The 26,850-nt window shown below is 37.8% G+C and overlaps 1 protein-coding gene across 8 annotated transcripts in view; it reads right to left on the reverse strand.

Moving 5' to 3' along the window:
- The window catches only part of SCAI (suppressor of cancer cell invasion), a 2,763,600-nt gene that overhangs the window by 1,030,921 nt on the left and 1,705,829 nt on the right, over nt 1-26,850 (reverse strand). For all 8 annotated transcript variants that reach the window (XM_044058030.1, XM_044058027.1, XM_044058025.1 and 5 more), the window contains one exon: nt 24,699-24,851. In XM_044058030.1, the coding sequence (XP_043913965.1) occupies nt 24,699-24,851 (153 nt within the window). The remainder of the gene's footprint in view (nt 1-24,698; nt 24,852-26,850) is intronic.

Here is a 26,850-nt window from a genome sequence, read left to right on the forward strand (position 1 = left end):
AACTGTGTCAGCCTGACAGGCTTCTCCAAAAGGTGGGGCCAGAGCAAGGGGGGGGGGGACCAAACATGACAGAGCCAACAGGTGCTATAAGAATGATGCGGTATTTACAACTTTGGCTTTCTGGGTGAATATGGGGAGGGTAGAAAGGAATACAAGAGATATGGAGGCCATTCCTAGTCTTCAGCTTCCTTGGGCTGCTGCCCAAAAAGGTGAGACCTGGGAAGATAAGTCACTGCACTCGTCAATGGTGGGAATGTAAACAGGTTGCAGTGAGGCTTCTCCTATTGGCAGAAAAAAAAGTCTTCAGCATTATCTAACAGAGGTGCCACTCATACAGCATCAGGAAGCATTGTTTCAGCCTATGTGTTAAGTAGTTGCTTCCCAGGCTTGTGAGTAGCCAACTAGAAAGTGTTCTTAACTCATTAACACTTATGTGGTGTGGAGTGTTGCACCTCTTACAGCGTGCATTCAAGGGCATTTTCTGAAAAATCAACTTAAAAGCATAATACAGTCAAGGCTTTTTACTGCAGGACATCCTAGATCAACACTCTTAGTATCATTTTATTAATAAATACTTGCCCTTTCTATTTCTGTCTATTATAAGCTGGTAAGTCATTTAGTTGAAAAGTCAGACCTGAGAAAGGTCTGGATGGCATAAGGAGCTACAGTATTAATTGGAAGTTTAAAAAAGCACTATAGGCTCACATAACTCCATAACCTCACTGCCTCCCCACAAAAGGAATATGAGTGAGCTCCTGCTTGCTAACTTGACATACCACACCACCAAGTTGCTGCAGTATTACAGTGGATATAAAAAGTGTATACACCCCTGTTAAAATGTCAGGTTTTTGTGATGCAAAAAATGAGACCACAATAAATCATTTCAAAACTTTTCCTTAAATGTGACCTATAACCTGAACAATTCAATTGAAAAACAAATCTGTTAGGGGAAAATATATTACAAAAAATAAAAAACGTACAATAAGCTGGTTGCACAAGTGTGCACACCCTTAAACTAATACTTTGTTTTAGCACATTTTGATTTAATTACAGCATTCAGTCATCTTGGGTACACAACTGTCATCAATTAAAGAGACTGATTAACCTCAAATAAAGTTCAGATGTCCTAGTAGGATTTTCCTGACATTTACTCAGTTGCCTTCTACAGCAAAAGCCATGGTTCGCAGAGAGCTTACAAAGCATCAAAGGGATCCCATTGTTGAAAGGTGTAAGTCATGAGAAGGGTACTAAAAAAATTTCCACAGCATTGGATATACCATGGAACACAGTGAAGACAGTCATTAAAAAGTGGAGAAATTATGGGACAACACTGACGCTGCAAAGAACCGGACGTCCCTCCAAAATTGATGAAAAGACCAGATGAAAACTGGTCAAGGAGGCTGCCAAGAGACCTACAGCAACACTGAAGGAGCTGCAGGAATTTATGGCAAGTAATGGTTGTCTACTATATGTGACAACAATATCCTGTATTCTCCATATGTCTGGACTATGGGGTAGGGTTGCAAGATGGAAGCCTTTTCTTACATAGAAAAACATCCAGGCTTGGCTAAAATTTGTAAAATAATACATCAAGTCTCCCAAAACCATGTGGGAAAATGTGTTATGGTCTGATGAGACCAAGGTTGAACTTTTTGGCCACAATCCCAAAAGGTACGTTTGGCACAAACACAACACTTTGCATCATCAAAAGAACACCATCACCACGGTGAAGCATGGTGGTGGCAGTATCATGCTTTAGGGTTGCTCTACTTCAGATGGAACTGGGGCTTTAGTCAAGATGGAGGGAATTATGAACAGTTACAAATACCAGTCACTTTTGGCCCAAAACTTTCAGGCATCTGCTAGACAGCTGAAAATGAAGAGGAATTTCACCTTTCAACACAACAATGACCCAAGTATACATCCAAATCAATAAAAGAATGCTTTCACCAGAAGAAAATTAAAGTGTTGGAATGCCCAGCCAGAGCCCAGACCTAAATCCAACAGAAAATCTGTGGGGTGACATGAAGAGGGCTGTGCACAAGAGATGCCCTCACAATCTGACAGATTTGGAGCCCTTTTGCAAGGAAGAGTGGGCAAATATTGCCAAGTCAAGATGTGCCATGTTGATAGACTCCTACCCAAGAAGACTGAATGCTGTAATTAAATCAAAAGGTGCTTCAACAAAGTATTAGTTTATGAGTGTGCACACTTCCGCAACCAGCTTATTGTACGTTTTTTATTTTTTCCCCTAACAGATTTATTTGTTTTTCAATTGAATTCTACAGGTTATAGGTCACATTAAAGGTGGGAAAAGTTTTGAGATGATTTACTGTGGTCTCATTTTTTATATCACAAAAACCTGGCATTTTAACAGGGGTGTGTAGACTTTTTATATCCACTGGTATTACAATCACCCCTCGAGAAAGGGAATCTTGAAAGGCCTGCAGGGTGGGGAGAAATGCTCTTTTTTCCCCAGGAGTCTGATCTGCAAACTGGCCTAGTTCTGTGCTCATACACCTAGGACTAGGTTGGGGCATCTGTGATGATAATCAAATGGGGACTGGCAGTTTGGAAGGGACTGACCAAAGAAAGGGTGTAGATGAGAAACCACCATGTCAGGTTCTCCTAAAACTCTTCAGTGATTCTGATTTAATCTGTCAGCTTTTAGCATTGGCTGTAATGCATCTGTGAGATCCCAGTGGAGGACTATGTGGTACCTTACCAACAGTATTAGAAAAAACTGTGGCCACTATGTGCTCCAAAGGTTTGAAATGTGTGGCTGGTAACACTATTCTGGAATAATAAATTGTGGATACTATCCAAATAATGTAAGAACTCTTTCCGCAAGAAGACTAGCCTTACAAAGAAGGGTTTCCAGTGAACAACTTATGAAAGTTGTCTGTGTGGGCTGTATCTGACACTGGGATCCTCAAGGCTGCAGAAAAGAATCCCTAACATATATGAACTCCTTTGATGTCAGAGTAGCCACAAACCAGTTGTCTAAATAAAGAAAGACCTTGACTCCTTGGCAGCTTCTGGTTCACTGCAGCTACAACGCATTTTATAACTACCTTGGGAGCAGAAAATAGTCCAAAAGGAAGAGCCCGGACTTAACAATGGCTGTCTCCTAGGAGTAGGAACATACAAAACTCCTTTGTCATCTTTCATGTAGGCAAATATCTTAAGATCCAAAAAGTATATCCAAGCTCCTCTAGTCAAGCAAGGAAGAACTGTCCATAGTATGACTATCTGGAAATTTAGGTAAAATACAAATTAACTGGTATCAAGAATGGGCCTAAAGTACTTGATCTTTTTGGCACCAAGGGGAATCTAGAGTAACATCCAGACTCTTTCTGATTTGATAGGACCTCCTTGATGGCTCCTTTTCTTATGAGGTTTGATACTTCTCTCACTGCCACCTTCACCTGACAGAATGAAGCTCTGGGACAGGGAGGACAGTTTAGCTGGGAAGAGGGGTGGAAAGAAATTATACAGCCTCTGGATATTATATCCAAAACCTATTTGTCACATGAGATGGCCTCCCAGGCTGTCAGATGGAGGGACAGAAGGCTCATAACTGCCAATACAGCGGATCAGTTAGGCAAGTTTTCAGAGAACGTGTTGCTGTTCCCTGGACTAGGCACTCCAAAAATCCTTGAATCTAGTGGAAACTCCTACCATCAAGGTTTGAGCTGCCTCAGAAGCCACCGCTTCACTCACAGTGGTTATTACCTGGCTGTTGATGTCACTGTGGCCCAGCCACACCTGATGCAAGTTCTTCTGCATCCTTGAAATGGGAAAATAGGGAGATGCAAATTTAATATTGACTGATTCAATGATTTTCTACTTCCTTTTCAGTTTCCTCCAGTGTTAACTTAACCAATGGTCCGAATAATTAGCAACCATTAAATGGTGCATTAAGTGAAGTCACCTTAGAATTTTCTGTAAAGCTGGTGAGGTGAAGCCAAGCATGATGATGTACAATTTCCTCCACTGCCTGTTGACATTGTTATACAATCTTTTGCATTTTGAGCAAGGTTTATAGTGAGGTTATTCATGCTGAACAGAATAACTGACTGAGCAGACAATTTCGTTTTAACCTCGGTTTCTCATATCTTTTCAAAAACATCTGAACCCCATTGTTAAAAATAGTACCCTGGATCTCAACAAGACTTTGTAACAAAGTGCCCTCACTATGAAGGTGGAAGATGGAAATACAAACTTTCCCAAACAGTTGAAATCTCTCAATTCTTTCTCTGGAGGTGGACCACCAGGCTTTGTGGGATGGGTGCCTTTTTCAGGACTGCTGTAGTGAACACAATGTAGATCACAGAATTCTGCACACAACCATTTCAGTCTTTTGAAGTATGGAGGATCTTATCTGCCTTTTTGAGTCATAGGTGCCACTTTGAATTCCTTCCATGTTTCCTGAATGACAAAGGACACCATTTCATATGCAGGCAGCAGCATCCAAGAAGGTGAGGAGAGTGACCTAAACGTTTCCTGCAGAACTTTATTAGAAGATGGGGGAGAGCAACTGATTAGTCCCTTTTGCCTGCATCATCTGTAGGACTCCCCAAGTCTGGGGTCATGAGAATGTTGAAAATGGAGAATTAGACTCACCTTCTTCATTGGTATCTGACTCGGAAGAGTCCTATAGCGAGTCTGTGTGTCTTTTTTGTTACATAACCTACTGCCCTGCCTCCTCAGTGAGGAACTGTCTGGGGAGAAAGAGCCAATAGAAGAATCTGGCTGAGCTAGCCTTTGTTTCTACTGAAAGCCTACAGGTCTTGAGTCCCACTGCCATGTAGTAAAGAAAGGATTGGATAGAGACCAGAATGGGTCCCCTGGATAATATCAACAGCAGAGTAGACACACACAGGCCCCATCTGCAATGGGGCTGTGACATTAAGTCAATGACAGGCTTCAATACCTGTATTGGCACTGAGCCTGTTGGTGCCAAGACTCAGTCACTTTTCTCCATTATTACCAGTGTTGGCAAAGCAACTGCACTTAGCCTTGACACCAAATGACTGGTGCTGACTTGGAGACTTGAAGGTCAAAAACTCCAGACTCTAAATCAATGCCAAAAAGGTTGGTTCCAAGATGGGGCCTGAGCTATCTACTCCAAAGTCAAGGAAGGACAGTCAATGTTCAAAAAATGGCCATAAAGCTCAAGAGAGATCATTAAAAGCTTCACTCCATTTAGTGTTCAAAATGTTTTATCCCCATTCCATTCATCTATTCTAAATGTAAATATTTCTAAACTATCACTCTAATTTCTAAAATCAATGAATTCCATCTCCTTTCTGCTCTAGGATGGAAATAATCATTCCCCAAGCTGGTTCACATAATATTATCTATAAGGCATTAATCATTTCTGTCCTCATCTCATGAAGGATAAAACTGACCCCCAAAGTAATACATAATTCTATGTTATTGGAGCATTTAAAGATTCAAACAGGGTCACCATAAACCGTCTATTAAAGATGGAAAACATGTTTAGCCTTATCAATCTGGCCTCATAATGGACACCTGACAATCTTCTTACCTTCCTTGTAAAGAACATCTGAACCCTCTCAAATCTAGAAATGTCTGTTCTAGAATAAACACAAATCCCCAACTCATATTCCATTACTGGTCTAATAATCATTTTGTAAACTGGAATCATGACAGCCCCATCTCTAGAAGAGACTCTTCTTAATACAGTCATAATGAACAAATACAGATTTTTTAATATTTACTTTACCTTCTCAAATTTAAATTTATTATCCAGTATTATTCCTAGGTTATTGCAAGTCAAACTGTTTTAATGACCGAGTATTCTAAACTATTTGGATACATATGGTTCTTCCTTCTTATATTATGCATCACCTTACATTTTGCTTCACTAAATTTAAGCCATTAAGCTGTGCCCATTCAAAGCAAAATCTAAATAGTGTTGAAGTACAAGCTGGTCATCCAGAAAAGTAACTACCCCTGCCACTTTTAATTTATCCGAAAACTAAGCCAACATCTATCAACTGTTGTATATCAGACATAAAAATATAGAAAAGGAAAAGACCCAACACAAAGACCTGAAGGACTCCCACAGATATAGACAGATCACTTTATCTAAACCTTTAAATGGCAACATTGACCAATCTGTTTGGTAGACAGTTTGCAACCCACCTAATGGCAAATGGAACAAATCTCCTGTCTTCTAAGGCCTTTAAATACAATGATGGTATACTGAGTCAAAGCTCTTAACTAGATCCAGAAAGATCACATCAACTGCTAAGTCCAAATCCAAAGCATCTATCACGATATTATAAAACTTAATAAATTAGTTGTAGTACATCTTCCTGATGTAAAAGCATGTTTATGAAAGTCAAAATATGTATGGTCAGACAGGTTTTGCACAATTGTTAATAGAATCCTCTCAAAACCCTTACCAATGAGGCTAGTTAAACTTCTTGGCCTGCAGTTCTCAATAACTAACTTGTTTCCCCTTTGTTTACTAGAACATTTAAGTCTCGTCTCCAATAAATAGGAAAAAAGCTACACTTTGCTGATACATGAAAGCGATGTAATACAATACCTTTTATACGGTCTTTTAACGATTATTAAAAAATACCACTTAAGCCATCAAGTCTAGGGGCAGTGCCTACTTTAATTACAGTGGATATGGTTGAGAAAGCACTGAGCTCAGAATCACATGGTTAGGCAATGGAGGCTGAGGGAATCAAACCTTGCACTACTGGACCACAGGATGCAAAGTACCAGCACATATGAAAGAACAATTTCACATAAAAAAATTATTTCTTACCAAAGAAGCTGGATAACTAAAAAACACTGAAATACTTGGGGGGGGGGTAGAAGTGAGTGAAAACCCTACACCAATAATTTTGAGAAATAAAGCTTGAGGCCATTTAGGGTCCATAGTAGTATAAGTGGCAAACAAAGTGAAACAAAATGCAAAGTATTATGGATAATGGGCAAAAGTTGAAACAAGGAAAAGTTTAGATCACTGCCAACCAGAATCAGAGATAGCTCAATCCTAGTGGTAAAGAGGATGAAGTAAACTATGTCACATCTAAGGAATACAACGGTATTGTTGGATGAGGCAGCCTGGTAAGAACAAAGGAAGATGACTATTCAGGTGTGACACAAATAGATCCACTTCTAAGAGGCACTACTTCTTTATGTCTAGGAAGATATTTATGTCCAGTTACTGTTTATGAAAGACTGCAATATTTGTGCTTATGTATCTACTACTGTATTTTTGCTGACTTAAAATGTACATGACTTGCAGATCTAGGTTTAACCAGATTATCAGCTCTCAGGTAGACAACACATAGTTGACAAGATATGGTCATTCTCGCGATACTATCTATTACTATTTAGAGAGTTCCTGGATAAAGTAGTGACTGGACGATGATCAGAGCAACAGAGGCAACTATAATTTCTTTAACAGTTATGTACTCCTTTTGCTTGGACACACACCAAATTTCTGCACTTTTCAGTTTCTGAAAATAGGTAGATTCAAAGCAAGTGTAGTTAATTTCTGGTTTGGAAGAGAAGGTAAGGATGGGAGACTCCAGCTAATACAAATCTGTAGAGTCCGTTAGTTACAGCTATCTTATGAGAAAAGGCAGTAGAAAATTTTGTCACTTGCTCTTCTAGTTCTCTTACGTTCTTCATGAATCACTGATCCTTCTATATGTGAAGTACTGAAAAGTGAACCAGTACAATAGAGGAAGCATGAATTCCAGTGCCACAGAACTAAAATGGTTGTTAAATGACTTGATATAATATGCCTGTAAAACTCCATCAATCTTTGACCCTTGTCCTGAAACAGAGATTGTAAATGTTTTTGCATCCAAAATTGTACTCAGAAAAGTTTTAATTTCACAGGAATATGGATTTGGTTTATTGCAGGTGAACACTACTAACACTTTCTGAAAACATAATTATCCTCAAGGTCTATAATCAACAATTCATGGCCGAAAGTTTTATATTTGGTCAAAAAAAAATTCCAAAACATTGATGACCATTAAATGGAAACTCTAAATTGAACTATCTTGTTGCCTTTTTCGTATTTTCTGGAGTAATTGCATAAGTCTTGGTTATAGATAGGTTTAGCAAATACTGTACATAGTAATTTAACTAGATTTCTGAAAATTATATAAAAAAGTGGTTCATAATAATTTTGTGTTATCATATGCACTGAATAAATAATACCATATTTTCAAGCAGATTCTGAAAACAGAGGAGAGTCTCTTGAAAGGCTACTTTGACAGCCTGTTTACAGCCTTCTTTAATCAGTCAGCTGTCCATCCACAACAGGTAGTTATTATTTACTTTACTATTGTGCCAAATTATCTCTTTACTACTTTACTGCACAACAAATGCTTTATTTTCATAATTTCTGGGTTTTTATTTTATCCAGTATCTGATACGGCTGCAACTAAGAAAACATACCAAAGAGATCTCTGCTACAATTCTGATCTGTTACAGAGGGTGTTAGAAGAAAACAGAACCAGCAGCAATGACACATTCTAAAAGAATATTGGTAAGCATGAATCATAAATGAAAACTTAAAAAGTACTGAAAGACTACTGAAGTTCATCATGCAACCTTTTTTAAAAATTTATCAAGATAAAGTCTCAAATTTCTGGCAATTTCTGAATACAATTTAAGGACATAAGAGCTCTGTTGAACCAAAAAAAAAAAAAAAACACCTACCCTGATCATTGTTCATATAATTGAATCACAGAAGAGTTTTGCAGAAAAAACATCGCTGCTAATGGTTGAATACAGACAGCCAATTCTCACCTTTTAATTTTTTTTTTAATTGTAACATTAGCACATAGCCCAAAACCATTAAACAAACACAAACATCTACCTCTTTGCATGTTTTTGCAGGGGGCTAAGACTCCCTGCACCCCCACACCCTCTGCAAATTATATATACCAACTCTAAGATCGTACTATAGTGAAGAAAAGGGTACATTTTCCGATCCTCACTGTACTGCGATTTCCATTCAAAAGCTTCACCAGCATACTTCATAACGTTGACGTCACATAAACGAATGACGCACTTCATTTAAATTCAATTCAGTGGTAATCAGTATGACATTTTGAACATTCACTTAAGTGCATCTGATCAAATGAAAACCAATTTATATATATATATATATATATATATATATATATATATATATATATATATATACACACACACACACACACACACAAAAATAAACAAGATATTTCAAAGTTTAATAGCCATGAAAAAGAAAAAAAATCTCAAAATGCACCCATTTGTTAAAAGAGAAGCCACCACACAGGCCAAGTGCATTTCTGCAAAAATGAAGTTTGAACTAATGTCTATATAGTTCAACAACTTCATATGGTATTTTAGATAATGAAAACTGATTTGCCTAAGATTTATCACACTAAATGCAAGCAAGAGAATATATTTAAACAACCAAACAAAAAATAATCAATCTCCATGCTTAGAGCAATGGTATATTTTAATAAACTCATCTGAAAATAAAAGCTTACATCACCATAATTTCTATTAACCTATCAGGAAATCTAAACTTTCAAGTCAACAGGCAGCAATAACTACAGTAAGGTTCCCCAAAAAGCCTAGTACTTTACAGCCAAACATGGTCTTTATCTCTTAAAGATTATTTGTGATTCTCAGCAAAAGAGGAAACACGCAAGACCACACTTAACTGTGAAAAGAAACAGTAGGCCATGCAACTCATTTAAAATTAATGAGCTTATGTAAGCCCACAGTCAGACTGGGTCCAGCATGCCTCATTAACAGTGGATGAAACTTCAGCCAAACTAATCAAATTGGTAGAAGCTTTTAATGGAAGGAGGAAAAAAAGAAATAAAAAGCATTTTTGTAAAGAGCAAGTCTCATGTACATCCTATCTGGGAGTTTCACCCCTACATCCTTTTTAAACTAACTGTACAGTTGCACAACTGCAATAGCAAATGAAAGAATGAAAATAATGTGAATCACTGCTGGTTAAAAAAAAAATGAAGAAATTGCTCTAGCAATGATTCCCTGAAGAAGTTGGGAGTAGCAGATCTGGGACGTGCATTCAATGAGATGATACCTCAGATAAAACATAAACCTTCATGTGACAAAGATTAATACGTCTTTAGAAATCAGTGTTCACATATCCAAAGTATTTTTAAGTATTCAAAACAAAACAAGACCTATGAAGTGATTTACTCTGACAAAGAGCACTCAAATTAAGCTCAACCATATATCCTTTCTTCTGCCTTCAAGCAAAGGATATTAACATAAAAAATGCAGAAAATGTTCTCTTAGGCAATGTCAAGAAATTGAAGGAATGAACCATGACCTTAAAGAAAGGATTTGTTAACTAGTGTCATTCAAAACCACTGTATGCTGTTATCTGACAGGCCACCAGGTAGCACTATCATTAGTGTGTAAAAGAAGGTGGAAAAAGAGTACTATGCTTAAACGAATACCTTAAAATTCAGACTAGTACTCTTTGCTTCTTTCCTTGATACTGTAATGATACTACTACTTGCTGGCCTCTCAAATGGTAGCATACAGCGATTCTGAATGACAGTAGTTTGACAGACCATTTCTGCTAATTCTTTATTCTTAATATCAATTTTATGAATCTAAATGAATATCAAAGTTATGTTTGCTAATCAGTCATTCTGAATATCATTTTTTATAAGGCTAATAATTTCCAAAATGTTAAGTGCTGAGATATATTAAGTAAGGTACTACTGGTATGTAGTTCAATGTGATTATTATATTAGTTGTAGAAATCAAAGACTTGACTTTACTTTCCGATTGGCTAAATAGAGTCAAACTAACAATGTGTTTTGTTTATTGTTAGGGTTAGGATAACATCACCACCATTAGGTTTAGGGTTATGGATAGCACTGCACATTTTCAAACCAGTATGTGTAGTAAGGTTGGTTTCTAAGCTTGTAAAGTTTAACTTGTGAATTTGAACTATGGACTTTCAACATGTTGAAAATGTAAACATGAGAAAGCAAATTTTGACTTTGAAAGTTTATCTTACAAATTCATGTTTGAAAACTATCACAGTGAGCAGCAGAAGAAAAAAACAGAAGGTAAGGGAATTCAGCAACTGTTTGAAATGGAGAACTCTGAGACTCAGTGACAGAGAAGTGATGGGATAACCACAAAGGAGATTTACTGTCAAAAAGACAAAGTAAAGAAATAATATCTGAAATCAGTCTTTAGGCATGAGTTGCGACTTCTTCGAACTGACCATGTTTTCTTAGATAATGAACAAATTTAAAGAAAGACCCTTCCATGCAGCAAATGATCAGTTATCTATACAATTAACAGAGAACCATCTGGTTAAGAAAAACTGGATTCCTTTTGCCCTTAAAAGTGCAAACAGTGAATCCATGCATTTTGCAAATGCAAGGAAGAACAGTGACAGATAGTGCTGAAAATGTATCTGTGACAGTCGTGCCCTGGCTCAGCAATCAAGGAGCCTCAAAACACCAGGGAGGGTGTCTCATATAAGAGGAAAGGATAACAAATACACACAGTAAAGTATAATTTCCTTTAAGTGCACACAGAGATCACAGTCAGTCTGGGGTTGGTTGCTCCCTTGCTCCCCAGGTCCCTAATAAAACTCCCCACTGGCACAGCTATAGGGTCCAGATCAGCCTAGCTGGCAAGCTAACCTCCAGTACCCTCTCTGTCCCACCAGAGCTTCATGTCCCTGCCCAGGTAGCTGACACACACCTACACACTTTGAGATAAGTATTTATACAATTTCACAGACACTCCTGAGAAAGGTTGACACAGATTTTCCAGCTGTGCCCCTTTACCCAGACTATATGGTAGTAATTACTGCCACGACCAGCTAATACTCATCAGCTACACAAAGGCCCTTAAAAGGGTGTCCAATTATTACTGTGCAATATTATTATCCAATTGGTAAGTGTGATTAATCAGTCTAAGGCTTATTAGAGTGGCTTTGTACAATAAACTGTATAAATATGCAATGTACTCAAGAGCTTACCTTATCTCTACATAAACCAGCCACGGGTAAAAAGTTTTAAAATATTTAATAATAAATAATTAAAACACAAGACAATACAACTACAATACAATGCTACTCAAGAGTTCAGAAATCACACAGAAACTTAAAACAATACAGTAGGAATGTTCTGATATAACAGAAAAATAATTAAGTCTAATCTTTATAGTCCTAACTATTTCTACAAGAAAACATACTTCTAAAGTAACTTACTTTCATACAGCAAGGTAGTGCTGAGTTAATCAGATCAAAATGCTTACAATCTCTCTCTCAGCAATAGTTTAAAATCACTAACATTCCTGCTGGGCCCTCCCAGATTACATCATTTTGACACTTAGGTTTTCCAGTATACACATTACATCATTTTGACACTTAGTATGTACTTCCCAGGCCAACAGGCTACATTATGTAACAATCTAACACCTGCTCAGGAAACTACAACAATAAGAGACATTTCATATGTACACCAGAGTAATTACTCCTTAAGTTAAAACAATAGAAAGAATGTGTTCAGCTAGCCTCTTCGGCACCACTCTCTAGATCAAAGGGTATACAAGACATAATTTTAACTTCAAAAAAAACAGATGTGAAATGTTTGGCTTAGTTTTCCTTACAGCAGATGGCAATGTTGCTACAACCTTGAAATTCAACATTTTACAGTGTTTTCTTTCATTTAAGAAACAAGCCTGTATTTTACATTTATATTTACAAATGATAGAATTATGTATCAAATTATATTTGACTAGGCTGGCAGCCTTCACCCCTTCTCTACCAGTCATCACGGTATCTTAAATCGAATTTCTTTCTGTCGAAGTGATGGACTAAAATTTCCACAAAGGCAGAAGAGAGATCAAGGACAGAATGGTTAACATTTTAGTTTAACACATTTACTTACTGTTTGATTATCAGGATGGTAGAATGATCCAGAGTAGACCATATTCATCCAAAACACAAACAGAAATCTAAATACAAATTACATTACATGTCTGCAATAACTAAAGGGGAAAATACAAAGCAAATTCTTGGCAAAGCAAAAATATTTGAACAATCGTGCAATACAAAGCAAGACGACTGTGCGAAAGTATTTAATCACCTACTATACAACTTTCATACACTTACTGTAAAAATCAGTAAAGTCATTCTGTAGTCAATTGTCAAAAGAAAGTGACAAATGGAGTTAAAGGAGGGATGTTAAGGCAAATTTATGGCTCTATCCATTACTGCATTAGGTCATAGTTTCAAAGTTTTAATGAGCTTGTTCAACAAAATCCTGCACAGGAACACATTGCAAATTACATGCATGGAAGGCAAACATAAGCAGTGTTAATGGAGAAAACTTTGAAATGATCATAATAGCTAATGGGTACATACCCCATGGAGGTGCATGCACCCCCATTATTCAAGAGCACTATTAAGTTTTTAATTGAATTTCTGCAAGTCACGAAGGACTTAACACGTTAAAGTTTCTCTTCAATGGCAATACTTATTTCTCATCCTCCAAATTTGTCTGCCAGAAGTATCAGCTGACACAGCATCAGTCTTTTTTGCACTGGCTACAAAATATTTTCATTCAGGCCATGATGTGAACTATTCTAGATTCTTGATCCATGACTATTAAAATTCTAACTATGGACAAACCTGTTCAGATCTGACAGACTCAGTATAGGTTTGCATAAATACTGTATGCTTAGGATCACAAAGATTATGGAATAAAAACCCACCTTTCAGTGAGAGCTAGGAACTAGTTCTACTTGTTTTCTTGTGCAATGACCATAGGCTCACCCTCAGTAACAAAATACAGAGTAGTTATTTTAGAAAATCAAACAGCCTTGTTCTTTACCATATAAAAAGTATTACCTCAAATGAAGTCCAGTCATTAGAGATCTGGGTATGTTTGTTAACAGTCAGCTTTCTTTTCAAATCTGTATCTCAAATATAGTTAGACAAATCATTCTATCTAGCAGGCACATTACCACCAGGATATCTATTCCAGGTGCAAGGAAATCACTGTTCTGCTACAAACATTCTTCTCCAGGACTATTACTGAATAAATGTTCCACATGACAAACTTTCTCAACATCTTGAACAACTTGAAAGGCCACAGGATTTCTCACAAAGATAATTACAGGTCTAGCAGCAGTAAGCTACCCTGAAAGAACAAAATCACTATCACAAGATTCTGTTTCATATACAGTATTATACGATGATTTCAGCCTTATTTTTATGCCATGAAAGAAGAGACACACACACACACACACACATTTCGTTCTCCTACACCTCCAGAAAACCAGTGAGAAAACCAATACCTCCATAAAAGACTAAGCCACTAGTGTCAAATTAACACCACCAGGTGCCAAAAACACTTGTCATAGCATAATTCCTTTTTCTTGAATAGACTCTCCCCAAATATCAAACAAGCAATACCACAGCTAATTTTAAATCTAGGCTCAACAAGTGGATAGGAAGCTACAAATACACTCCTGGGGTATGTGGAAACAGTCTCTTTGTCTAGGTCAACTGACATCTGGGTTACTTGACTAAATTTCCTCATAGTCACTTAAGCCATAAACTTAGAACTACCTATGAACAACTTAACAGATTGTGAAACTACTTCAAGATACTGGCAAACAAAACAATGATGTCTGGGTTAAGCCCTGAAATATGACAGACATTTTACTGCATTTTTTATATATGCAAACTATTCACTCCTCGACCACTTATCTGCATTATACTACTCCATAAGACTAACAAAAGGTGAGAAATTTCCACTTAAGGTGTTAGAGAACCGAAAGGAAGATGCATCACAGCCTTTCTGCTCCTTAGGAAAAGTAAAGTCACAGAAGTGAAAGGATAATATTAGCTCTCATTTGGGACTCAAACCCAAGACCTTCAGCATACTGTGTCACTGCTGTTGGACCAAAAATAGCTTATGAAGATATATACTAAAGAAAATAAAACTATGTCCCCAGACAGCAAACAGGGCTAAACTGCATAAAATATAGCAAAAACATTGTGCTAAGCCTTGTTCTAAAATTTGCGCATTGCAATAAACAACACAGTCAAATTAACTTGTCAAAATAATGACAAAAAATCACACATATGCCTTTAAATCAAATAGAAACATTTTAAACAGCATAAATAAGAAACAAAACAATCTCCACAGAAAAATCCAGAGTAATTTGCAGTAAAATCATAATTTGACAATAAAAAACAGCTACATCAGTGTTAAATCAATAAATGAAAAAAGACATGAAAAAATGCAACATTTTCTTGTCAGAGCTTTCCAAATTAAGTAGAAAAACAATAGAAACAAAATGCCTAGTGTTCACAGAACTTCAGTTTCCCTTGTACAAGTCATAGAGCACTTTAGAAAAACACTATAACTGCTTAAAAGTAGTGTTAAGCATATAAACACAACAGTAAGTTAGAATTCTCAGGAAAATTAACAACAGTAGTAAAGACCAAGAATGTCAAAATAAAAAGTTAACACAAATAAATACATATATTCCTTGGCAGGGCTAGCCACCCAGCGGTGTAAAGTTTGATTATTGATAATTATCACTGTAGAAGTGACACTCAGACCCCATGCGCAAAAATGGGAGAAAGGGGTTGTGGATGGATGGAAAAAAGTATGTACATGTTTGTGAATGTATATATGTGTGTGTGTGTGTGTGTGTGTGTGTGTGTACATGGATTCACTTTATAATCTCGAAATCTGAAAGGTCGAATTTCAGTATCTCGAGACCATAAAGTCAAATCAACAAAACACTGACAGCCCAAAACAGAGAAAATTCAAATCGCGAAAACACACCATACACCACACCACACATACACCACAATACCCACACTACAAAAAAAACACACACACACACACACACACACACACACACACAAACATAGCACCACACATCTACAAACCTACACTATATATATAAGCAGGGGGGGCAAACTCCCCTGAGCCCCCCACAACCCCCTCCTTATATACACTAACTCTGAGATCGCACAAACAGAAAAAGACAGTAAACTCACACCCAGACATTCTACAGTCCCTCTCGCGCGCGCACACACACACAAATCACACATATGCAAACACCACCACATCCAACACTTAAACACTCATACTTTTACCTGCCTACTGCAACCCACACGTACAACTTACAAACACACTCACATACCCTCAAATACCTACCCAAAACCCTTACAAAACACTCACTTAACTTAAATTCCACCTAAATCCACAAACTACACCGGACACTATCCACACAATACACTATATGTCATGTAACGTAAAGCCATAACCGTGAATTTGACTTAGTCGGATTCGCGATTATGCACTTTCGCTATTTTGAAGATTCGACTTTATGGTCTCGAGATACTGAAATTCGACCTTTCAGTATTTTGAGATTATAAACTGAAAAAAAAAAATATATATATATATATATATATATATATATATATATATATATATATATATATATATATTTATTTGTGTGTGTGTGTGTTAAATAGAATAGATAAAAATCAAAAGTATATAATAAAGAGGAATGGAAGTTCCCAAAAGGATCATATCTGAATCTGGAAGCTGTAATCCACCGATGCAGACTGCTGAGGAGATTTAACTATGTACGCCTTACAGCTGGCAGTAAAAGACTGAATAAATTACTTTTCGTGACGGTGTAAGGTTTCCCCAAATGGAAGGGGCTTAAACAATCCCCTATCACAGAAAGTCAAAGGATGGTATTCTGAACTCTGGAAAGCTGCCAATGTGAGTTTAAGTGGGCACACAACCTATAAGCCACTCAGGCAGTGAGAATGATGAACATCTACATTTTCAATCATATGTTTAAGGATGGTTATCTGGCAGTTTATGATGTCTGTCAGACTAAAAGTTGAGGGACTTCACAAGTAGAGTGTTAGATGCATGAACTTTCTCATATATCGGTCTAGCAACCTAGAGTTCACATCAAGCAGAATAGTGGTAAAAACAGAAATTTTCTGCCTTTATCTGCCATTAGATACACAATACTTGGATCAGCTTCACAACAGCTACGCAGACAAGTCTTTCTTCAAGAGTCTTCCTGTCCCATAGTACTCATGTGTGCTAACATTAACCATACCCTAACCCCAACTGTACAGATTACCAGAAGAAAAAGACCTTCCCCAACAGCACCACTAAACAAGACACACACGCAAACACATATACACACACACACACTCTTTCTCTCTCTCTCAAAAACATATGTACACAACAATACTTTATCTACCTCCCCAGCCCTTACTCTAACTCTAACCCACAAACACTTGCACATACCATCTCGCCCCATTTGCTGAAATGTTCAATATGTCCAAAAGCCTTGTCACTAAATATACAAAAAACACACTTTCTCACAAGGTACTCGTCACACAACACAGAAAAATTCTATGTACCCAGCTTTGACATTTATGATAACTGAACACAACTGTCATCGTTCAAAAAACACATTAGTTAAAAAGTACAATTGACAAAGTTAAGTAAAACCATATATGTACAAACATGCAGTATAGAGACACACACACATACATATATATATCTATCTATCTATATATATATATATATATATATATATATATATATATATATATACAAAACACTATAAATAAACACACACACACACTTATATATATATATATATATATATATATATATATATATGGATTCACTTCAGAATATCGAAATTCCGAAACATCGAATTTCATAAGATTGAGACTATATGACAGATGTTTTAGAACATCGAAATTCCGAAACAAATACAAAAAAAAAATGTAAATGTTTCTGAAGGGGAGCAAGCCCCCCTGCACCCCCAACACCCCTGCTACTTAAATATTCCAACTCTGAAATCACACTACAGCGAGGAAAAGGGAAATCTCCCATTCCGTGCTGTATGCAGACCTCCACTGACAATGTCGGGATTCCAAAAGTTTCATCATATGGTCTCTCAGTCATATGAAATTCAATCTTTCAGGATTTCGGCACTGTGAAGTGTTCCCATGTGTGTGTGTGTGTGTATATATATATATATATATATATATATATATATATATATATATATATATAGCCTATATAAGCCTAGCCAAAAAGGTACCCTGGCTTTCTCCACCCAAGAATCCTGTGCCCCTGTCCAGCAGAGCCAAAGAAGTGATCCCTGGGGTGAATTTCCCATTTCCCATCCAGTCATCAAGATTTTTCTTGAACAGTGCTAATGAGGAGCTTTGTTTGATATAGATAAGTAGTTTGTGCCAGAGTATGGGAAGTCTCTGGGACAGGAATCTCTCCCTCCAGCATGTTCTGTTTATTGTGGTGATAAGGTTTAGGTCCCTAGAGCGTGTAGCTTAGAGGGATTGGGATTTCTTTAAGTGGAGCATGTCCAACAGCTCTGGGTTTGACATAGCTTTGTATGTTAGGCAAAGATTGCCTCTGAGTAGGCGATATGCAACGGAGTAAAGCTGGAGTTTTTTGAAACGGTCTGCATAGGTCATCTATTTGAGGCCAGTAATCCTCTTTGTGAGGTATTTCTGTGGTCTTTCTAGTTGTTGTAGATGTCTTGTGAGGTACATACCAAAAGGGGCGTTGTACTCTATAATGGGTCTAATGAGTGATGAGTAGAGGGGAACAATGACCTCTCTTTTTCTGGATGAGAAACCTTTTGTGATGAGGTGTGCCACGCAGAAGGATTTCTTGACTACTGTGGCGATGTGATTATCAAAGGAGAGACTACTGTCCACCTGTGTCCCAAGGTCTCATCATACTTTCGGTGTTAAGTAGACTACTGCCTATGTGGTAGTTCCTGGGTACAGAGTTTTTATCTAAGGGGATGACAATGCACTTTTTGACACTGAGCTTGAGGCCATGGCTTTGACACCAGGCATCTGTCTCAGTGAGGCCCTTTTGTAGGATGTCCACATCGCTAGGAGTTTCGATTATGGCTCCTAGTTTGCAGTCATCTGCAAAATTCGTTAGCCAAAGAACTTCTGTATTAGCCTGTACTTCAGAGAAGTAGATCGCAAACAGAAGAGGATCCAGGACTGAACCCTGTGGCACTCCACTTGTCACTGATCTGAAGTCAGGTTTGGAGTCTGCTACTTTCACAGTGTGGGTTCAGTCAGTGAGCCAGTTGGCAACCCATCTTGTGACATAGGGATTTATACCTAGTTTAGTGAGTTTATCTATAAGTCCAGAGTGGAGGATGGTGTCGAAAGCCTTGGCGAGATCTAGATAGGCTGTGTGAACCACCTTACCCTCGTCTACGGCTTTGGTGACTGCTTCAAAGAAGTCTATCAGGTTTAGGAGACATGATCTGCCTTTTACAAACCCAAACTGGGTGGGGTCCAGAGTTTGGAGATTGCCAATGTCTTTGTTTATAAGTTCCATGATGATACATTCCATGGCCTTGCAGACCAGGCTCGTCAGGCTAATGGGGCAGTAGCTTCCGATGTCCATGGTGACCCCCTTTCTGGAGTGGGATAACTGTTGCTGTGCGCCATTCAATGGGCACAAAGCCTGAGGTGAGGCTATGACTGAACATGGTACTTAGGTGGGGTGCCAGTTCGTTCTGTAGTTTGTGTAGAACGCAGCCTGTGATATTGTCAGGTCCCATGGATGCTGTGTTCTTGGCTTTGGAGAGTGTGGCTTTTACCTGTGCAGCTGTGATTACAGGAACTTTGCATTCTTCCAGTATAGAGATGGGCCCTTTAGGGGGTGAGAGGGGGGTAAAGTTAGCACTGAACCTATATGCCAGGACGTTGGCAATATCAGTTGGTTCTGTATATTTAGTGCCATTGTGCTGTAACTCAGAGCAGATCTGAGTGTTGCCATTGAGATTCTTGACATAGCTATGGAATGATTTGTGGTAGTCTTTAGAATCAGTGGCGATTTTGTTTTCGTAACTAGCTTTGGAGGATTTTATGAGGGATCTCAGCTTCTTACTGAGGCTGACCAGGGAGTTCCTCCAATCATGGGATTTTACTCTTTTTTGCAACAGTTTCTTTCTTCTGTTGTAGAGTTTGTTTATGGCAGGGGACCACCAGATTGGGTTCCTTTTTTTGGAGGATAGCGTCTTGGTTCTGTTAGGGATAGCATGATCCATGCACTTGTGTAAGTGCTTACAAAGTGCATTTGTGTAGGATTAAACAGTTGTACCTCTATTGTTCATTTGCATGGGTGTCGTGAAGTTTGCCACTTCTGTATATATGCGCATATATATATATATATATATATATATATATATATATATACACTACTCTATCCAACCATTATTCTTACCTTACTCCTTCTCTCCATCCTCTCTTCCTACCACTGCCAACTACAAGTCAACAATCCATCTCCATGGCAGACTACAACCATACCTTACCACAATCACTTAAAATGTTTTACAATCACACCAACCGATATTAATACCTGTAAGACACTCACATATGGTCATAACAAACTAACACCAAAACCTAACCCACTCACCACAAACAAAACAAAATACTGCACAAATTAACTAAACTCTATCTACACCTCCTACTTACACTGACCTGCTGTGGTGACATACACCCCAACCCCGGACCCACTCACACTATTACCACTAACCCAAGCTCAGTTAACCCTATCTACAACAGACCCACCTCATCCCTCCTTTTCCTAAACATAAATATAAGAAGTATACTAAACAAAATCCAGGACCTTCATGCCCTACTAGCCTTATATAAACCAGACATAGTTGTATTAACAGAAACCTGGCTTAAACCTGAACATAGAAATAATGAAATCATAGCCCCAGGCTACAATAAGAAAGGATAGGGTAGAGAAGAAAGGTGGAGGGGTAGCTATCTTATTTCAAAACCATCTCACCCTGGAACAGTTTGACTGTGATATCCAGGAAGTTAAGGATATAGAACTGATCCTGGCAAAACTCAAACTAAACTCTCACAAACAAATAGTAATTGCATGAGCCTACCTCCCTCCAGGCAGTAACATCAAAACAACAGAAAACCTACTTAACTGGACCTCAAACTCCCTTCCCCATGAAACTATAGTACTAGGGGACTTTAACATAGACTGGCTCAACCACAACCCTACTACCCACATCAACCTCCACAGATTCACCCAAATAATATCCAACCCCACCAGAATTGACAAAGCAACTAAATGTCAATCCATCTTAGACTGGATTCTGTTATCCCATCCCTCCCTTGTACAACAGTCAGGGTGTCTCCCGGACAGTCTAAGTGATCCCCAGCCAACCTATCTAATTAGGAATAGATCTAACCAACACATCTACCAGCCCATCCTTAGAATGATACGCAACAAAAAGAACTTCAAGGCCAATGACTTTAGTAGATCACTACAATGCTGCAACTGGACCCCCCCTTAAACAACTACCCCTCGACGATGCTGTCCAATATTTTAATAACACCTTTCTAGATATCTTAAACTACCATGCACCCTCTAGAACAATAAGGATAAAAAACAACCATGCCCCATGGCTCATAAAGGAAGCTAAAAACACAATGAAAGAAACGGATAAAAGCTGGATACTGTTTCAAAAAGATAAATCCCCTAAACTAAGGCAAAATTACCTAGAACTTCATAATAAAGCTAAAAGACAGATTAAAGCTGACAAAACTAACTACTATATAAACACTCAAAACAAATATGCACATTATCCACAAAAATTCTGGTCCAGCATAAATAAAATACTATACCCAGGAAAAGCCTCCACCCAAACCCCTGTGCTCCCAAATAATGATACCAATATCCTCACACAATTCAACTACTTCTTCACAGAAACCATACTAAAACTAGCAAACGCCCAACCAAACACAAACACTCCAACACAACTATTCACCCCACTCCACAATAAGGAAACACAGACCACTACTACCCTCTCCCTACAACCAGTCCCAACCAAGACAATCTCAAAACTGCTTCAGCGACTTAAACCAACTACCCTGGCCACTGACAAATTACCTGCAGATTTCCTTCAAATATCTGCAGAGGCCATATCCTATCCTGTATCTATCCTCATAAACAGATCTCTAGCTGAACATAAAGTACCCACCTTATGGAAAACTTCACATATTATTCCACTTCATAAAGGCAGTTCTTCCCTAGAAGTGACCAATTACCACCCAATTGCTATCCTATCCCCTCTATCCAAAATACTGGAAAGAGTTGTCCATTCCCAACTAATACATTACCTCCAAAAAAACAATCTACTATCCAAAACCCAACATAGCTTTAGACCCTCCTACAGCACCACTACTGCTCTCCTCTCCTATACCAACACAGTTAACCAGCATAGGAACAAAGGCTTATTTGTATCTTCCATCTTCTTAGACCTATCAAAGGCCTTTGACATGGTGAACCATAATATGCTTCTCCAAACCTTGTCTAATCTTAACCTTTGCTCCGCCACAATAAGTTGGTTTCACAGTTACTTATCAGACTGACATCAAGCAGTACTATGGCAAGACAAATTGTTCACCCTACTGCCAGTTTCCATAGGAGTCCCTCAAGGATCTATCCTAGGCCCTCTACTATTCTCTCTTTTCACTAATGAGATCGCTTCAGCCCTACCCACTGCCTCAGTAGTGCAATACGCAGACGATACCACCATTATATGTGCCGCCTCAAACATTAAAGAACTACAAACCCATACCCAATCAAACTTCACTCTAGCTGAAACACGGTTTGCCAATATCAAACTTATTCTCAATCCCAACAAAACTAAACTGATTATGTTCAATCCCGGAAGATCCCATCCCTCAAAATAAACATCAACTATAAACTCTAAAAGTAATATTCAAATCACACCAACTCCTCACACAAAACTACTAGGTGTAGAAATCGATCACCAACTAAAATTTGATACCCATATATCACAAACCATCAAAAAAGTGAACAAGAAATTAGGCCTACCCTATAGAAACAAACAATTCATGAACACACATACTAAAACTACTACTGCTAGAACCCACCTGCTATCCATCCTACTATATGCCTCCTCCATACTAACCAATCTGAGCCAAAAAAGACCTAAACAAAATGGAATCTTGTTGCAAGATTGCCAAATTTGCCACTGAAACCACACATAGGTCCCATCATTGTATATCCCTAAAACAGCTCAATTGGCTAGAGCTACCTCATGTATTACTACTAAATCAAATCTCAACAGCACATAAGCTCTACCACCTACCATATAAAATTCCAGCCCTTCAGAGCATTATTGAGCCTTACAGAACCACTAGAGAACTAAGATCTAGCAACCAAAATCTAATAAAAGTAATCAGACACAAAAATGAAGCAGGTAAATCCCTATTTGCCTGCACAATAGCCCAGGCCTGGAATACATTTCCAAATCACATAACCGCCACGACCTTTCCAAAACAATTTAAGCACCTTCTAAAAAAACACTACTCTAACAATTGGCTATGCTCATGCTACTTCCCAGGTTAATCCAGACCATGGCAAATCATTAAAATCTCCACCAATATATATTTAATCCTACAAAGCACTGTAAAGTTCCTTGTAGAATTAACCTCTTCTGGGCCATATGAATGAAGAATTCTTCCTTACAAAACTGAATCCTAATCAACAGTAACCTCCTAATCTAAGACTATACATCTCTCAAAATGTATCCTAACAATTAAACAACCAACTCTAGAACTTTTTCCTAGCAAACACCTGCTCTTTTGATGCTCTCCCTACTAGGGAAAAAAAAATATTACTTTTTGTATGACTGCCTACTTATGACCTATTGTGTAGACTAAGAATCTAGCAATCATTTTTATGTGACCTATCTATTATGTGATATTTAACTGTGTATGACTATTTGCTGCACAGAATCACACTGACAACTTGTAACTTTGACATTAACCTCTATTAATGCTTATTACATCTGTACCAAATGATTTAACTAACTTGTAAATTAACTAACTTGGAGCTTTTCTCCCCGGGCCTCTGCTGAAAATGGACCTGCGTCTAGTCGGACTCTCTCAGTTAACAAATGTAAAAAAAAAAAAAAAAAAAAAGTATATATATATATATATATATACACATACACACACACACACACGGGCGTGCGCGCATGTGTGCGAATAACGAATGGGGTTTGACTAAAAACAAAATGAATGAAAGCAAGTTTCAGCAGGATAGGCATTTTACGAACTGGTACAACACCCAAGTATAGCAGTTGTGCCCTCACACCTTCCAACTAATGTATTCTCAGTCCTAGGTCACACAACCCACCAGCCAAGGAAGATATGGATTTTCTGCAAAAAAAAAAAAAAAAAAAAAAAAAAAAAAAAAAAAACTATTTCTCTCTTTCAATGAGGTTGTGTTAGCCTACACTGATAATATAAATTGCAAGGAGTGATGCGGCACAATGGTGTGCATGGGGGGGGGCTCTTGTGCCTTTCAATTACAATTAATTTCAGCAATTTGGTTTTCAATCGAGTGGCATTTAGTCTTTTGTTGTAGAATTACATATATGCACACAAACTGTCTACTTGGGGTATTTTTAGTTTAGAGTATTCATCTAGTTGTCAAAAAGTGACTAAACAAACATGTACAGTTTACAGTGTAAGTAACCACAATCTTTACCTGATTTGCACAGTTTCCAATGATTAAAGCATCTGCCAAAGCCAACTGCCCAACGATCATTCCCTGTTCCAGCTGTGGGACTCCTCCTTCAATCAGCCTGTTGGATGTGATCATGATGCTATTCTCATCATTTAGTACCATCACAGGATCTGCCTACGATACAAGATTATTAATATGTAAATAATTTCACAGATCTTAACATGTTAATAGTTTGCAAAGACGTGTCAAGTTTTCTTCGTATTAGAATGCAAACATTTACTGGCATAAAAATCCATGATTTGGAAAGAGGAAACATTTCATATCTTATAAAATAATCTTCTACCCTACGACATAAATGATCCTTAAAGATCAATATAAAAGTTATGTTTTACCATTTCTTTTTTGCAGTAATTATGCTCTGATCATGTAACATGGACTTTCTGGTTCTAGCATATGTGTTTTTTACTTTATACTTACAGCCTGTGATATATGGTGGCACTATGTGATGACGTAATGAGGAAACACTATACAGATGTTTCATAATTACAGCGATATACTGAAAGAAGTTCAATTTATACAATGATTGTGATTATACAGGAATACATATACAGTAACTGAGATACAAACACATATATGCAACTTTTGCAGAGTCATAGAGACAGGTGAATGTGCTTACAAAACATTTTTTGCACTGTTACATACAGTTATAGATACATTAATACGTAATTCAACAGAGGATAATAGAAATTGCTGAGTCTGCTTATAATACATTGCGTTATGAAGTACATTAAAAGCTCATCAGTATGACTTGAATGTTAAGTAGGGAGGGGATAAAGTAGGGTATGTGTCAGAAAGTGAGGGTTTATGGTTTGATTAGGTTATGTGACTTGATATATATTAGATTTTGCCATTTTCTGGAGGTGAATTTTCAGTTGAGAATGGAATTAAGATTAAGAGGATTTAAATGGGTTTGGTAGAGATCCCCATATTTTGGGACCTGCTGCACAGAAGCAGTGGCTTGTACACTGGAGTCTAGTTAGAGGGGCATGGACAGGGAGTGCAGTATCATCAAGGTTTCTAAGGTTGCGGGATAGGTAGTCTCTAGTGACCCTTTCTGCACTTGCTTTTAGTCCTTTTTAATTTAATTACATTTTTTCAAACTGTGTGTGGACTAATATTGCTACTTATTCAAGTGTGCCAGCTTGCACGGCATGAGAATTGTATTTACTACTGCTTTTGCTACTTTTCTTAAAAAAAAAAAAAAAAAAAAAAAAAAAAAAAATTCTGCTTTTACTGTACTTGTGTTTCTTCCTACTTTATTTTGCTTTTGCGTCATCTTAAACGTTCTCAATTGTATTTATTACTGCTTGGTGTAACTCATTCTAAGCCTTTTAGTTTAAACACTTGGGCTTCAGACCAGTTGTTTTACATTGAGAGGGTTTGTGGTCTGCACTGTAGTGGCAGAACAGGTAGCTTACATCCCTCTAAGTTGGGAACTGCTGATTGAGGGCTCAGTGTCTGTTATTCTAAAAGTATATTAATTCTGGTTTAAGCACTTGGGCTTTCAGGCCAGTTATTTTACATTAAGAGGGTTTCGTGGTCTGCACTCTTGTGGGAGGAGAGGCTGGACTCTGCCCTTATGAGCTGGAAATTTCTGGTTGAAGGCTTACAGTGCATGCATATCTGAATTTCTTCTTACTGAAATTGGTACACCTTGTTTGCTGTAGCATAGACTAGATCCAGGCCTGCTGAATCTAGCTTTGTTTGTATAACTTGAGCACTAATTCAGGCATTATTTAAAGTATTCAGTTGTATTTATTACTGCTTGGTAGTAACTTGGTTAAAGTGTAGCTATCATTCTAAGTCTTTTGGATTAAGCACTTGGGCTTCAGACCAGTTGTTCTACATTAGGAAGGTTTGTGGCATGCACTGTGGTGGCAGGACAGGTAGCTTTCATCCTTCTAAGTTGGGAACTGCTGATTGAGAGCTCAGTGTCTGTTATTCTTAAAGTGTATTAGCTCTGGTTTAAGCACTTGGGCTTCAGGCCAGTTATTTTACATTAAGAAGGTTCGTGGTCTGCACTCTTGTGGGAGGAGAGGCTGGACTCTGCCCTTCTGAGCTGGGAATTTCTGGTTAGAAGTTTATAGTGCCTGAATATTTGAACTGTATCTTA

This window comes from Protopterus annectens, chromosome 16.part0, assembly GCF_019279795.1.
Source record: "Protopterus annectens isolate FY-2018-M chromosome 16.part0, PAN1.0, whole genome shotgun sequence".
Classification (NCBI taxonomy): domain Eukaryota; kingdom Metazoa; phylum Chordata; order Ceratodontiformes; family Protopteridae; genus Protopterus; species Protopterus annectens.